The sequence below is a fragment of the Aspergillus stella-maris genome, assembly GCF_047715825.1.
Source record: "Aspergillus stella-maris strain CBS 113639 unplaced genomic scaffold BDV14scaffold_1, whole genome shotgun sequence".
Lineage (NCBI taxonomy): Eukaryota > Fungi > Ascomycota > Eurotiomycetes > Eurotiales > Aspergillaceae > Aspergillus > Aspergillus stella-maris.
The window spans coordinates 946,914-961,524 of NW_027396795.1; the positions used below are offsets into that span (position 1 = coordinate 946,914).

Sequence of the window (14,611 nt, forward strand, 5' to 3'; positions counted from 1 at the left end):
TCTTCGAAAGTGATGAGGCCATATGGAAAGAAGGACCGTGCCATCAGCTTATAGTTATGGCGAGCGGTATGCTCCATGGTTGGATAGATAGGACGGTGTTCTGCTGGTCCAGATCCGCACAATATGCAGTGTGATGAGTGACAAGTAGATGAGAGTTTGCGCACGCGTCAACGTTCGCAATATCTGACTGGGCCGATGTACTCAGATTCGAGTCAACCGCATACGTAGATCAGCGTCCCCCCAAGGGTGAGTTCCTCGACATATTGAGTTGCCTTGTCGGTTGAGAAGCAAGTTCTGGATAACCGAAGCTCGCAACTCGCAAAATGTTGCAGTGTCCTGATTATCGTTAGTCAATGAGTAAAAAGAAACAAAACCTGTCTGCCGCGTGTTCTTGATAATGAACGACCCCAAAAATCTTGATCAGTGACTGGAGCCAGCCGATCCCTGCCGTGCCCAGGCAGCTTGTACGATTGTGTCCCAAAGTGGTTCTACTAATAATCCACAAATCTTAAGGGAAGCCGCAATGCTTAGGCATCGCCATTGAAGGCACAGCCTAGAGGAGATCTGTGATATCAACGTTGTCTATAATGTTCAATTGAGAATCTTCCACCCCAAGGAAGAGCTGGAGGAAATTTGGGCCGCCGATAATGGACTCCTCGTAAAAGAAGCCCGATAGCCTCGTATAAAGAACGATCCTCGACTTACAGGGAGGCAGAATCCGAGAGTCCGATTTGCCCGGGGGCTGAGCTAAGGCACCAGGGTTTCGTATTGGAGCAGCAGATGAAATTGATTCGTCGAGGGGAGTTTGGCAGGGTCTTTGGTAAGAGTCGGAGGAGAAGCTAGGAAGAGGTTTGCTTGCTGCCTGTCACGTTCCCTATTTTTAGTTGTGTGGAGAGGGGGCGCAGTGGCAGCCTCAGGCACCAGATTACCCCATGCGGTATCATTTGGGTTTCGTCATGCGCAAGGCACTGCGGCAGATCGCCAGTGCTACACTTCTTATAAACCACTGACTGCCCTTCACCTTCGGACCCTTTTAGTCTTTGACCCAATGGCACTTCGTTCCCTTGCACGAATTGCCACCAAGCCAGCTGTCTCTGAAGCCGCCTATTAGAGTACTTCGCGCGACCCATCGAAATGCTCGACGAGAACCTTCCCAGTGCGTCCCACTCCGGTGCTTGCGCAAGACCCCATGCCATGGACTGCGGAGAACTGACGAACATATCTAGCATTCTACCTAAAACCGAGCAAAGACTCCCACCTATCGACCGTATACCTCCTCCAGTACGGCAACGAACCTGACCCCGCATACTCCCTCCGCCACCCCGATCCATCCACTCCCGAGTCCAAGAATCGCTTCGCAGCGGCCCTTTACGACCCATACGTACCCGATGTTGTTTACGGCGAAGTTCTGATTATTCCAGAATGGACGCAACCAACGCTATCGGCAGAAGCTATCCGCCAGAACAACGGTGTCACACCTCCGCCAGAACCCATCCTTCCTAACCGCTTCACCATCCATCTTTACAACCCCGATCAAACAGTGACCGTGCATTACAAACAGAAAAGCTGGAACAGTCCGGCGTCATGGAGCTTCGAAATGCCGCAGCATAGCTTTCGCGAACCCACCGGATCGACCCTCGATCGCAGCCAAATCGACCCTGCCGCGGCAGACACAACGCCAAAACTCCGCTTTAGCTGGCGGAAGGATAGCAAACTGTCGAAAGATATGACTTGCTACCTCCGCGGCAAAACATCTGCCATTCCCGAGACAAAGACCAAGAGCAAGGAGCCGGATATCACGGTGTCCATATTCAAATCCTTACGTGAGCTGACACTGTACGAACCCAACTTGTACCGCGTCGAAATGGAGGACTTCAAGGGCTTAGAAGTCGTGCTTATGCTCGGGGCCATCACCATCCGCGACGTCTACTTTGCTTCGCCTAAGGAGGCATTCCGCCTCTCAAGACACAACTCCCCCGCCGCCTCGCCAACGACCAACTCTCCCACGGGGCCCCCTCCTGCAATTGCAACTAGACCACCACCCACCAGACCAGCACCCCTAAAAACCGACATCCCACCCGCACCCCGCCCACAACCTCCTCCCCAACAACTACCACCACCACAACAACCCCAAAACAACCAACCCCCGTTAACAAAGTCCCAAGAACAAGCCCGCAGGGAAGAAGAGCGCCGAACCCGAAAACTCCTCGAAGAAGAAGAAAAAGCCCGTCGGAAGGAAGAAGAAAAGGCGCGCCGAAAACGCCAGGTTGAAGTCGATAAGGAAACGCGTCGCCTCCAAAGGCTCTACGGTGAGGAGGAGAGAAAGGCACGCGCACAGACGCCGCTGCCTACACTCCCTGAACGACCTGCCCCTGGGCAACATGCTTCTGTGCCGGGCCCGTCTCAGCGCCCTCACCCGCGTCCTCATCCTCACCCTCACTTTCACCCGCGGTATAACCAGGGCCCGCCCTCGGTGTCACACGGGGGCTCAAGACCTTACTTGCAGATCCCTGGTCAGATGTCGACTGCCTCATTGTTAACACCGCCTCCGATGATGGGCGCGCAGCCGGGGCCAAAACCAAATCTGCAGAACAAGCGGAGTAGTTTCTTCGGGTTGAGGAGGACATCGGAGGAGGGGAAACTGACGAAGAAGAGGAGCTCTATGTTTTAAGATGGATGATTTGTTAGTTTTGCATTGTTGTTTGTGTACAGTTTGCGATACCCTGTCGTTTTTCGGTACTGGCATTTTTGACATTTTGACAAAGGGTATGCATTGCATTGCATCGCATCCGCAGTGGGACAATATATAAATCCAACAGGTACAGAATATGCACATTTGAAATATCAAAATATCATGAGATTATGAACATAGACCTTTCAGACCAACGATCTCCCCTCGACTCCTTCAACCGTGATATTCACAGGCAGAATGTTCCCCTCTGCATCAAACTCCATCCGATCAATGCAGGTTACCCGATGGTCGCGCGCGGTATCATTTAGGTACCGCCGATGGTAGACGACATAGTAGTACTCACCATCAGGCGTGAAGACACTGTTGTGCCCGGTACTCGTTCCGACTCGGTCATTTCCCATCAGGATTTGGGTTGCTGTGCTGGAGAAGGGACCAGTCGGTGAAGGGCCTGTCACATAGCTAACCCCGTAGGAGTTGTCGCCCCATCTGGATTCTCATTAGCAATCTGGAACACAGCATCACCCAAGAGAGAGGATGATACTTACCCACCAACACTGTACATGAAGTAATAGATCCCATTCCGCTTCAGCATCCACGGCCCCTCCACGTAGCCCTCTGGTGTGATCTCAAGATACTCACCTTTCAGACTCACCATGTCCTCGTTCATCTCGACGACAATGGCATGGCTCCACCCGCCATAGTAAAGCCAGACCCGGTCATCATCATCCTGAAACAACTGCGCATCAATAGCCTGCGCGCCAAAGACAGTCTCGGGCACAAGTGGCTCGCCTATCGCATCCTCGTAGGGCCCTTCGGGACGGCCCGTGGTAGACTTTGCAACGCCAATACCAGCGCCATCACCAGCAGAGAAGTAGATGAAGTAGTCGTAGGCAGACTGCGAGGCAGCATCAGACTCAAAATCAAAATCAGAGTTTGAGGATTCAGGGCGCAGGCGTCGTGCCACGGATGGCGCCCAAGCCGCCCGGTTCGTGGACCATGGAATGCCCGTAATGTTTAGAATATTGGGATGCTTGGTCCAGGTCAGCAAGTCCGGGGAGGAGAAGGCGTCGAAGAAAGTTTGCTCCTCGTAAGCGGCTGAGTAGGTTGGGAAAATCCAGTAGAGGCCGTCGAAGATGCGTGCTTCGGGATCTGCGTACCAGCCGGGGATGACGGGGTTTCCTGCAAGGGCACTGTCAATGTTCACATTGCCATTCCCGGCGAGGGGCTGCTGTTTGAGGGCCATGACGGCAGGGAGAAGGGAAAAGTATCCAAAAATGCGAGTCATTGCTAAAATGGGAATTCTGACGTACGTGTGAGAGTGAGAACTCGAGAGGATCGAGAGAGGTGTGAGGTTGTGACAATGAGAGGGGGAAGGTCATGGGGCCGAGAGCTGGTGTTGCATTGATCGACTCTCCCGACTCCTTGCTTTTTCTTACACAACCCTGCTGCTTCTTGGCTCATCTTAACATGATTGTGCTTCCATACCAAGAGCGCTGCTTGCAGTCACCAACGAACGTCGTTTTGCTGAATTCTAAATTTATCGCTTCTCGGGAATGCCCTGGACTAATGAAGAGGCTCGCCGATACGAGATCTCCCCCCCTCGTGAAGCTCCACCCAACCTGCTGGGACACGAGCCTCATTCACCCAGATGAATCGAAGATGGGTACGTTCGATCAGATAGATCTTCAATTGCCATGATTAAAATAGATCGTACGGACGAGCTAACTGGTCTTCAGTATCCGGGTATCCTCGTGTACTTGCAGAGTCGGACCAGTACTCTCACTCAAGCCCGCTAGCAGTCAGACCGGTTCGTATTATGATGCAGTCCATACAACTCTCCGTCATTGGCTTCATATTGTATGAGTCTGGATGAATCCTATGAGGCCGAATTTTGCCCGCATCGTGGGCTTCCCCAGGACGTACTCCTTCACTCGCCGTTATCCAAAAATAACAAGCCCTATGGAGGCAGAAGAGGAGGGAAGCAGTCAGACTCACGAACGATGCCAAAGGCCCTGGAATCCTCTTCGTGTGTTTCCGATTCGTCAATATCAAGCTGTCATGTCTGTTGAGTTGCCCCGGGCATGGTATAAACTCTCGCCCTCATGTCGTCCGTTACGAGAGCTGAAAGCATTTTTACCATCAGTGAAGCATTCATCAAAGAAGGTGTCTTTTTGTCTTTATCAGTCCTCACAGACTTACTATTGTGACATGCTCCATATCTTGGTGGACAATGGTTGGTGTACCGCACAGTACAGGCTGCTCCCGCTGTCGAGAGCGAAGGATCAAGGTGTGCACAGCTGAGCCTCTACGCCAAAGCTTCTCGCTAACAGTATATGGTGCGCAGTGTGATAAGGGGACTCCAGAGTGCTCTCAGTGCCGTAGGTATGGTCGGCCATGTCCAGGTTATCGCCGCACCTTCCGTTTCCAGGACGAAGGGCCCGGACTCGAACGTCGTCACCACTCATCCTCCAGTCGTCCCTCTAGACCGTCTACCACAAGCTCAGACACGTCTGTTCCCGATGCCGCAAGGTTGATCCGTGAAAGTGCTTTTGCTATGATGCAACGTTATGCCTCGATGGGTCAAGACTACAGCAACACTGGTTCCCCTACCCACATCCTGGTCGAGAATCAGCACATCCGGTGCTTTGCAGACTTTATTTGTACTGCATTTCCAACGATGTACTACCATAATCGCTTTCGCGCCACCGACCGGCTGGATTGGTCCTCTTATGTTATCCAGGATCTCGGCTCACACGTCTTTCAAGATGCGGCAGTCGCTTGCTTGAGTTCTGTTTATCTGGCATACCTCTCCCAGGACTCCGCTCTCCTCAACACCAGCTGGCAAATGTATGCCCAGTCACTTTCCAGTGTTGCGCAAGCAATGCAGACACCCCTCGCAATGTCAGACGTGATGCTGAGCACCATGATGATGCTCAGTATCTACGAGATGTACGCGCAGACCAGTCGCGACGCATGGGTTGTGCACGCCGACGGTGTCAGACGCCTAATGGCAAGCCGTGGAGCCCAATCCCACGCCCATGGCATGGCTCGCTCCTGCTACATCGCCTATCGCGGCTTTTTAGTCGCAACGGCCGTTTACAAAGGCAAGCCTTGCTTCCTCGACGAGGACGATTGGCAGGAGCTGGCATACCGAGTCGCAATCGAAGACTCTCGAAAACCAAGCCAGTGGTCTTCTTCCATCTATCCGGCCGAGCTAGTCTTCATGGACATAATCAAATGCCCCCGGTATCTCAGCGAGGCGCTAGAACTCGCATACCTGTTCCCTTCGCCATCCATCGAGGCCGCAGTTCCGGACCTAATGCGACGCGTCCAAGCTACCAGAAGAAGTCTGCGCGAATCAACAGCCAACCTCCGAGCCTGCATGGAGCGTGACAGGGCTACGCATCCATACCCATCCCACGAAGACGCCATGGGCGGCGAAAGCGGTCCGTCACTCCTTCTTCAAGGGGCTGAGCGGACCTTACATGTCTTGAAAGACCTCCTTGACAGATTGGCCAGAGCAGCGGCGAGACCAGAAACGAGTTCCGCGCTGTGCTTTCGCGTCGTATCGGAGCTGGATCGCGGCCCGCCGCCTACACCGCGGAACAGGATTGATTTGCTTAATGTTACTTGGTTAGATCGGATTGCTTCTTCCATGGGGATGATTGGAACTGCTATTGTGCAGGCCTGATACAAAGCATGGTGAAGCGAGTGACGTGAAATGCCTTTTTTCTTTGCTGGTTGGTACTTTTGGAAGCTTTTGACGTCTGTTCCAATGTCGATGGGCTTACTAGGTTATCTCTTTACGAAACGTAGAACGCGCGCTTTATGTTCTTGGTATTCAATTGTTTTTGCCTATTGACATCCTACACGGTGTATATATTCATGAACATCATCACTCTCTCTCTCTGGTATCACCAATTCAGAGCTTAGTACTCCAAACTCTCCTCCAACAGCCCCCTAAGTTCATCACGTTCAGCCTCAATCTCCTCGTTCAGATTCGGTGCAAGCATCAACACCCGCTTCTGTGGCAACGTCCCCTCAACCAAGCCCTCAATATCACTAGATTTAAAGCCCAGGTTCTTCAGTCCCAGCGGTTGATCCCCCAAATCAGCGAGGAATCGTGACAGCGCCTCGCCGAGTACCTCACCGGCACTCTCCTTCTTAACGTTTGAGATGTCAACGCCGAAAGCCTCGGCCGCTGCAAGGTGGCGCTCGGGATTCGAGGCAGCTGTGAAGCGGAATACGGCTGGGGCGGTTACAGCAACGGAGACACCGTGCGGGATGATGGGGTGGTCGACGTCGTAGCCTGCGTGCTTGTATCCTGGGTTCTGGCTGGAGATGGGGTACGACATGCCGTGGCAGAGATGAACACCTGCGTTACCGAAGCCAACACCAGCTAGTGTAGCAGCGAGGAGCATCTTTGACTGCGCCTCGAAGTCATCAGGGTCCTTCACGGCGCGGGGCAGGTACTTGACTGTGTCGCGGAGGGCCTGGAGGGAGAAGATATCTGAGATGGGGTTTGCTCCCTGGTATGCGGGGCGGTTGATTGGGTTGGTAGGGCGCGGTGTACGTTCGTTGTAGGGGATAGCAGTCCATGATTCAAGACTGTGGCAGAGGACATCGAGACCCGAGGACGCGTGCACGGCTGAGGGCATTGTGCGCGTGTTGATGGGGTCGCAGATACCCAGGGTGGGCTTTAGGTTGCGGTGGGCGATACCAGTTTTGGCGCCTTTGGAGACGAGGTCGAAAATTGCGGTTCCGGTGGTTTCGGAGCCTGTGCCTGCTGTTGTGGGGACTGCGACGAGGGGACGGAGGGCCCTTGTCACGGGAAGTCCTTTGCCTAGAGGGGCGTTTACGAAGTCGAGGAAGTCGGCTTCCGGGTAGACGGTATAGAGGTTCATGAGCTTTGCGGTGTCGATTACAGAGCCACCACCTAGACAAGGTATTAGCTGGGTTGTGATAGCCAAGAGAGGAATTTAACGTACCGACTGCAAGGAAGGCATCTGGGTTGTAGGGTTTGGCAAATGCAATGGCTTCTTTGACCCTGCTAGTTGTTAGTAACTAAATATTTATGAGGATATGGAGACATGCGAGCTATCCTTGGGTTCAACCCGAACTTTATCAAAGACCGTAAACTCAATGCCCTCGCGCGTCAGACCTTCAATAGCCTGCTTCATAGCGTCCAGCTTGGCGACGTTGGTGTCCGTAACGACGCAGACTCTCTTAGCCTTCATGTTTGAAAAGTCCATTCCGACTTCCTTTGTAGCTCCAGGGCCGAAGCGGATGCTGGAGGCAGCCATTTCAAAAGCGTATTCCTTCTCGCGAAGAGCGTCCCGCGGAGTGGCCATATGCCGTCGGACATGGTCGGCTAGAGTGGGTGCTCGCGGATGATGGTGGTGGTGATTGGGATTCGAGTGGCAGGGACAGGAGGGAGGGTGTGTATATTGAACGGTGCGCAGCAAACTCCGTGCTCTGGTGGCCGCTGACGCGGGGATGCGGATTGCTGGAGTCATTCTGGGAATATGTGGGGAGAGAAATGAGAAACCTGAGGGAGAGTGAGGGCCAGGAGAGCCCAATATATACGGGGGAATGAACCGAGGAAAAGGGAGGACAAAGACTCCAAATTGGAGAGAGGTTGGAGAAAGAAAGAAGGACAAGACTGCAATCGGACGAGAGAAGGAAAGAATGCGGGGAATCCCCAGTCACTCGGGGAGATGGCCGACCTCCGTCATCCTCACGGCTGTTCCGCAAAGCTTGGTTCATTGGTTGCAATTGCTCATTCGGTGACTGTTGTCCGCTCCATATTAAAAGAACCATATACCCAATATGATTTGTGACCGGTCTAGAGACTATCTGGAAGTTCGCTGGTGCCGTGCAGGGGTTCGGCGATTCGGAGCCAATGCGGGATACCGAGGTCCAACTAGTCAACCAACAAGTCACCTACCTATTGTTCTACTATCTCTAGCACCCATAATGCTAGTTTACTATATAATGATCCGAAAATAATCTACTATTAATACTGAGAAAGTAGTTATAGTGACACCCGACTTCCCGAGAGAAGTGTAGGTGCCCAGCATAAGCGCTCAGGCTGAACAAGCGGGGTTGCCTCAGGCCGGTCTCGCCCTGCGAGTCTCGCCGGGTCCCTTCAGCTTCACCTCAGCCTCCCTCGGACTTTCCCTCCTATCCCTCCCTTCTTCACCTCGTCTGCTTCACCCTCAACCTTGTTGCTCTTACTATTCGTATATTGTATTCATACTATCTTTATCTTTGTTCAATCACACGTATACTAGCATTGCTCAATTCCAGCATCTCTACCCTCCAACCGAAATGGCCCGAACACATCCCAGCTCCTTCCAGCAATTGGAGAAGGTAAGCTCCCCATCGCGAAACTAAATAGTGCGCTGCCTTACTGACCAGACGACAGCTAGGCGAAGGAACCTATGCTACGGTATACCCCTGCCCCTCCATCCTGCATCATCCGAGTCCCTGTACCTGATCCCTTACTCACCGACCTCTCCAGGTCTACAAAGGCCGCAACTGCCAGACCGGGGAAATGGTGGCGTTGAAGGAGATTCACCTCGACTCAGAAGAAGGGACACCCTCCACCGCGATCCGTGAAATATCCCTCATGAAGGAGCTACACCACGACAACGTTCTATCGCTCTACGACGTCATTCACACTGAGAACAAGCTCATGCTGGTCTTCGAGTACATGGATCAGGACTTGAAGAAATACATGGATACACATGGCAATCATGGCCAGCTAGAGCCCGCGATTGTCAAGTCGTTCTCCTACCAGCTTCTGCGGGGTATCGCATTTTGCCATGATAATCGCATTCTCCACCGCGATCTAAAACCCCAGAACCTGCTTATCAACTCCAAGGGCCAGCTCAAACTCGCCGATTTCGGCCTTGCCCGTGCCTTCGGAATCCCAGTCAACACATTTTCAAATGAAGTGGTGACACTTTGGTATCGCGCTCCGGATGTGCTTCTGGGAAGTCGTACGTACAACACTAGCATCGACGTCTGGTCAATTGGATGCATCGTTGCGGAGATGTTCACCGGTCGGGCACTTTTTCCGGGTACTACCAATGAGGATCAGCTTCAACGAATTTTCCGAGTGATGGGCACTCCGAACGAGCGCGTCTGGCCAGGGGTGTCTCAATTTCCGGAATACAAAAGCAACTTCCCTATCTATGGCCCCCAGGACCTTCGGCACATCGTTCCCAGAATCGATCCATTGGGACTCGACCTGCTAAGATGTATGTTACGTCTTCAACCAGATTTACGTATCAGTGCGGCGGATGCCCTGCGACATCCCTGGTTCGACGATCTTCCCGGAGCTCGAACGGTCTCATGATGCCATCCATCCAAATTCAATAGTTACCCAGCGATTATACCGTGCCGGCTATTCTAATGTTTTCGGAGAGTAGGCGGGTATTGACTTTATGCGAATGAAGCCACCATCAGTATGCAAGTGTTGATAGAGACTGACTTACTTTCAGCGCACTTCAGCTTCATTTTTGGATTTGTGTCAAGCCATAGCTTATATATACCCATTTGAATTTTTTAATCATCTCAACACTCTTAACTATCACCGTAGCCGCCATGTTCCATTATTGAAATATATACATATATCTACCTCAATATGCTCTATTTAGAGGTCAGTAATTAATATAGAAATAGAAATCACAATTACTCATACATTAGACCGTACATCTTCCCTCACATACACACGCAGAATAGCAACGGGTGCTTCCTTCCCCAGCTCACTTCCCTGTCCCCCACTACCACTCCCAAACAACACCTCCAACCCCAACCCCATCTCTATATTTATACAAGCCACGATACCGTTCCGATCCCAGCCAGACCCAGCTCCAGAACCTCCATTCAAACCCCCTAACCCCCGGTATCCGCCCACAACCCACCTGCTTCGCAAACCAATACCCCCTCATCCGATCCAGCGCCGTCTTAAAGTCGTCCAATATAACCGTATCGCAAAGACACTTGAATATAAACGAGAGTTTCCAGAACGGCTGCACGCCCTGCGGTAAACTCGCGCTCTTGAATGCTCCAAGCACATTGCATGTGTCTACGACCACAGATGCAAGCGAGAGACACATTGCGCCCAGCATTATTCCGAAGCGCGGCGAGATGTGGATTAGTTCGACTATGCTGAAGGAGTATTCTTTTTTGATGGTGTGGAGGGAGAGGGTCGTGTAGACCCACCATGGATCGCTGCGACCATTCAACATTATCCGTATCAGCAAAGGTAGAAGGAGGTGGGAGGGATTGAATATCAGGTACCTACCGAAAAAGCGGCTCTAATGGCCTCGTCTTCTCGAATATCTTGTTGAAACAATTGAAGTATGTGAAGTTCGCATAGATCTCTAGCACCCAGTATGGCTGGACTAGCACCACGGTAACGATATATCTCATCGATACCCTCCGCGAGAAGAACGGCCGATTCTTCATCCATGCAATGACATTATGTAGACTCCAGGATATATTCAAGCCTATTGCACTAGCAGATAAGTGCCACCCGTCAGCGGGTTCGTGTAAATCTATACCCACTGCATGATGCCGCCCTTTAAAGCCCGGGTGCCCGGACCGACTACACGAGCAGGGATCTTATTGACAGTTTGCCACGACTCTCGTTCGTTACTCCGCTTGCGGGTTGGGCTATGTAGTACGACTTGATCCAAAAACTGTGGAGAGAGGTCTGAGCAACCGCATTGAAGTGGTTACTGGGAATGTCAAGGAGCGAATATGGTAGCGAAATATAGTTAGCCTAGCCCTACGTGGTTTCTGCTGGGCCCTTTATGGGGTAGGTTTCCATGATTTGGGGAGCGAGGGATCGATCTTATGAAGAAAAAAAGTCATATGCGCGTAGTAGGGTTTGTTCTCATTTATTCGACCTACGAGGGTGTCCTGCAGCACATGTATGGACGGAGCTAAAGGCGGCTTATATCTACTTGGTAGCGTCCTTGGTGGTATTTGCGTGATCGTCAGCTTCCACCGCGGCCTTCCCGTCGTGCTGCGGATCTGCGCCGAAAACACCCTGCATTTCTTCGAGCGAAACCTTCAATGTCTGGAGTCGAAGCTGTTAGTAGAGTTTGAAGCTTTGCAGTCAAGGCACAGGTTGCAGTGGAACGCACCTCTTTCAAGAAAATCCAAGAGTATACCACAATCGCGAAGTTGAAAATCGCAAACATCAAAAACATCCTCCACCCGATATTGTCAATAGCATGCGGCGTCACCTGAGACATCATGAAGTTGAACAGCCACTGCGATGCCGCACCAACAGTCACACCGACCTCCCGGAGTCGACTTGAGAAGATCTCACCAACATACAACCATGGCAGTGCTCCCCATGACATGTTGAAACTGAAGGCCTCGGCATATACCATGATGATCATGGCAATACCGGCCGGTGTTGCTCCTGAGCTCTCATTAGAGCTAGTCGGATGAGTAGCCAGAACACAAGCAATGATAAGCATGAATGAGCCCATCGCGAACGCCCCGACCATAAATGGTAACCTTCGCCCAATCTTATCGATGACAAACAGCTGGAATATGCTGACTCCGACGACTTTCACCACACCAAAGAAGCCTGTCACCAGCTTCGATGAGCTTCCCGCTCCAACGGCGGAGAAGATTTGAGTGGCGTAATATGCGAGAGAAGTATTGCCCGTCAGCTGCGCGCAAAGCTGGATCGTGACGGCGATGAATATCCGATACCGGTTTGCTGGGAGAAGCAATTCCCGCCAAGTGAAGCTTTCCTTGACACGGGCTTCCTCCTCAATACCTGCTAGAATCTCGTCAAACTCTTGCTGTAGTTCTGGAGTATCTTCGCCGCCTCGAACCCATTTGAGTGATTCCCATGCTTGCTCTTTCCTGCCCTTGATGGCTAGCCAGCGGGCGCTTTCCTTGACAGTGGCCATTCCGATGAGCAGAAGAGTGGATGGAAGAAGCTGCAAGCCTAACGCTATCTGCCATTGTTTGGGCTCGGAAGGCTGGGTTTCGGATACGGCAAAGGTAACCCAGTAAGCGATCATCACACCTAAGGCGAAGAATAACTGGAAACAGGCACCAAGTCGACCGCGCAGTTCCTTCGGAGCCATTTCAGCGGAGTACATGGGAATCAAGACAGTAGCAGCTCCGATCCCAACTCCTGCGATGACTCGACCAGCGTAGAACGTCCCGAGAGTGTGAGCATTGATGATCTGTAAAATTGTTCCAATCGTGAAGATGAGGGCGCTGATAATCAAGCCTGCCCGACGACCTAATCTAGAGGCAACAGGTGTTGTGAAGAAACAGCCGAAAAAGGCACCAGCTTGAAGTATAGAGACTGCATTGGAGTTGACCGATGTCTTCTGTGCCGCGCCATACCGGAAGTCTCTTTGAAATGACTCGAGGGTGAGAACACCGCCTGCGACATGTTAGTCGTGACTCTTGCTTTCACAAATGAATGGGACATACTGATGACACCGGTATCAAAAGCAAAAGCAAAAGAGCCCATGCAACTAGCCGAGGCTAGGTAGGCAGCTCTGAAGAGACCTAGTTTCCGACCCATGACGACACCCCAAGCTTCCAAAGACCGGCCAAGTCAAAATTTCAGTGGGAGGAGAAAGAATCAGAGTTCAAAGCCGTTGAAAGTGTTGGTGCACCGCATGATATATACCTCCACGAGTGAGATCACGACATAGCGCATAAATAAGAGTTGATCGACTAGTATATGATACCCCATACTTGCAGCGAGGAGTAAACCAGTCAGTGGCGCATTGAAGTCCCGCCTACGGAGTGCGCTGGTTCCGGTCAAGATATCTGGTGTAACCTTGTGACGGTTCTTGAGTCTTGTGCCTCCATGGCCTGAGCTTATGGCAAAGCTTCTCGTAACTTAGTGTGTATGCAACCGAGGAGGTGCTTCTTGCCGTCCTACGTATGTGGTACGCGTAGCCCTCTTGGTAAAGTACTCCAGCAATCAGACATCGAGCCTGAAATCATGCAATGCAGGACCGGGGACAGAAGGATTTGCCAGTTTGGCCTCGAAGGAAGCGAGAAGCTGTAACCGTCATCCAATTCGACAGAGATGGCGAACTTTTGCTTTGATCTCCCTCGACAGGGCCATTTCGATGTCCTCAAACAGGACAATTACGCGGTCGGCTAACTGTTCGAGAACGGATTAGTGGGCTGCTAGACGCTAGACCAGATCTGGGGTGAATAAAGCAGCATCAGAATGCTTACTAATTATGTATCGAATTATGAATGGATCAGCGCTGTTCCAAAGCGATGCTTGCGAACACCGGAAGTACAATGAGATGGAGCATGTTCCTTGAAGATGGAATCATCTGAAAGGGTTATTTGCCCGTGAGATGACGCATCTTCCTTGGATGAGTTCCCTGTTCAACTAAGTGTTTGCCGAAATTGGAGACGCAAGGCCGTGGAAGAAGCAAACTAGGTACTCCAACGAGATGCTGGTCGATAATGGAAATATGAGATGAAGATCTGTAACAGGGTCCAAAAGGGATTTGCGACATTGCGATTGTTAGAGAGTTGAATCTGAGACTCGAATGCAAGGTATGGTCCGGCGGAATTAGGAACAGCGGAATCGATCGCCGCAAACACAATGTGGTTGGTGATCCATACTTTGGCGTTACATTGGCATTTTTCTAATCTTGAAGATATGCTGTACTCGTAAAGAGTATAGACAAGGTAACAGAATGGCTTCTTAACACGGCAAGCAACTCGAAGTTTCGCTTGTCAGATTAAGATCGCCAAGGACGGTTCCCATGTCGTGATACACGTGAAGAATTGCGCGGCCTCTGGGGAAAGGCCCTGACGATCGGCCTGTAGAAGGCTAGAAGCGAAGGCGGTGGATCCGGTTCTGCCACTCAAATCGCCTTCCTGAGGTCG

At 51.7% G+C, this 14,611-nt stretch overlaps 6 protein-coding genes across 6 annotated transcripts; 3 read left to right on the top strand and 3 right to left on the bottom strand.

Moving 5' to 3' along the window:
* Nucleotides 1-1,134: 1,134 nt before the first annotated feature.
* On the top strand, nt 1,135-2,671 carry BDV14DRAFT_194747 (uncharacterized protein; the record flags this gene model as incomplete). Its single annotated transcript, XM_073772005.1, has 2 exons — nt 1,135-1,156; nt 1,227-2,671. 2 exons carry the CDS (start codon nt 1,135-1,137, stop codon nt 2,669-2,671), a joined length of 1,467 nt encoding a protein of 488 aa, XP_073633926.1.
* Nucleotides 2,672-2,877: 206 nt separating this feature from the next.
* Nucleotides 2,878-3,935, bottom strand: BDV14DRAFT_194748 (glycoside hydrolase family 43 protein; the record flags this gene model as incomplete). The annotated part of the gene is made up of 2 exons (XM_073772006.1): nt 2,878-3,178; nt 3,238-3,935. 2 exons carry the CDS (start codon nt 3,933-3,935, stop codon nt 2,878-2,880), a joined length of 999 nt encoding a protein of 332 aa, XP_073633927.1.
* A 987-nt stretch (nt 3,936-4,922) lies between these two features.
* Nucleotides 4,923-6,383, top strand: BDV14DRAFT_186585 (Zn(II)2Cys6 transcription factor; the record flags this gene model as incomplete). The annotated part of the gene is made up of 2 exons (XM_073770837.1): nt 4,923-4,979; nt 5,037-6,383. 2 exons carry the CDS (start codon nt 4,923-4,925, stop codon nt 6,381-6,383), a joined length of 1,404 nt encoding a protein of 467 aa, XP_073633928.1.
* A 138-nt stretch (nt 6,384-6,521) lies between these two features.
* BDV14DRAFT_5235 (hydroxyacid-oxoacid transhydrogenase) lies at nt 6,522-8,330 on the bottom strand. The gene is made up of 3 exons (XM_073776961.1): nt 7,787-8,330; nt 7,681-7,739; nt 6,522-7,628 (listed from the first exon to the last, which is right to left on the bottom strand). The coding sequence occupies exons 1-3, from the start codon at nt 8,206-8,208 to the stop codon at nt 6,622-6,624; spliced, it is 1,488 nt and encodes a 495-aa protein (XP_073633929.1). The 5' UTR covers nt 8,209-8,330; the 3' UTR covers nt 6,522-6,621.
* Nucleotides 8,331-8,790: 460 nt separating this feature from the next.
* Nucleotides 8,791-10,278, top strand: BDV14DRAFT_162369 (Cdk5/Pho85 family cyclin-dependent kinase). The gene is made up of 3 exons (XM_073766883.1): nt 8,791-9,064; nt 9,120-9,143; nt 9,216-10,278. Exons 1-3 carry the CDS (start codon nt 9,023-9,025, stop codon nt 10,053-10,055), a joined length of 906 nt encoding a protein of 301 aa, XP_073633930.1. The 5' UTR covers nt 8,791-9,022; the 3' UTR covers nt 10,056-10,278.
* Nucleotides 10,279-11,582: 1,304 nt separating this feature from the next.
* On the bottom strand, nt 11,583-13,399 carry BDV14DRAFT_162373 (putative MFS sugar transporter). The gene is made up of 3 exons (XM_073766884.1): nt 13,178-13,399; nt 11,854-13,127; nt 11,583-11,786 (listed from the first exon to the last, which is right to left on the bottom strand). Exons 1-3 carry the CDS (start codon nt 13,269-13,271, stop codon nt 11,667-11,669), a joined length of 1,488 nt encoding a protein of 495 aa, XP_073633931.1. The 5' UTR covers nt 13,272-13,399; the 3' UTR covers nt 11,583-11,666.
* Nucleotides 13,400-14,611: the final 1,212 nt, after the last annotated feature.

Bases quoted from the DNA above. Each gene is read 5' to 3' on its own strand.
- BDV14DRAFT_5235 (XM_073776961.1), bottom strand. From the start codon at position 8,208: ATGACTCCAGCAATCCGCATCCCCGCGTCAGCGGCCACCAGAGCACGG. The intron at 7,740-7,786 runs GCATGTCTCCAT...AACAACTAGCAG, and splicing joins GTTGAACCCAAGGATAGCTC to GGTCAAAGAAGCCATTGCAT. The intron at 7,629-7,680 runs GTACGTTAAATT...TACCTTGTCTAG, and splicing joins AGATGCCTTCCTTGCAGTCG to GTGGTGGCTCTGTAATCGAC.
- BDV14DRAFT_162369 (XM_073766883.1), top strand. From the start codon at position 9,023: ATGGCCCGAACACATCCCAGCTCCTTCCAGCAATTGGAGAAG. The intron at 9,065-9,119 runs GTAAGCTCCCCA...ACCAGACGACAG, and splicing joins CCTTCCAGCAATTGGAGAAG to CTAGGCGAAGGAACCTATGC. The intron at 9,144-9,215 runs GTATACCCCTGC...CGACCTCTCCAG, and splicing joins GCGAAGGAACCTATGCTACG to GTCTACAAAGGCCGCAACTG.
- BDV14DRAFT_162373 (XM_073766884.1), bottom strand. From the start codon at position 13,271: ATGGGTCGGAAACTAGGTCTCTTCAGAGCTGCCTACCTAGCCTCGGCT. The intron at 13,128-13,177 runs GTATGTCCCATT...AACATGTCGCAG, and splicing joins TTTTGATACCGGTGTCATCA to GCGGTGTTCTCACCCTCGAG. The intron at 11,787-11,853 runs GTGCGTTCCACT...CTTCGACTCCAG, and splicing joins CTTGGATTTTCTTGAAAGAG to ACATTGAAGGTTTCGCTCGA.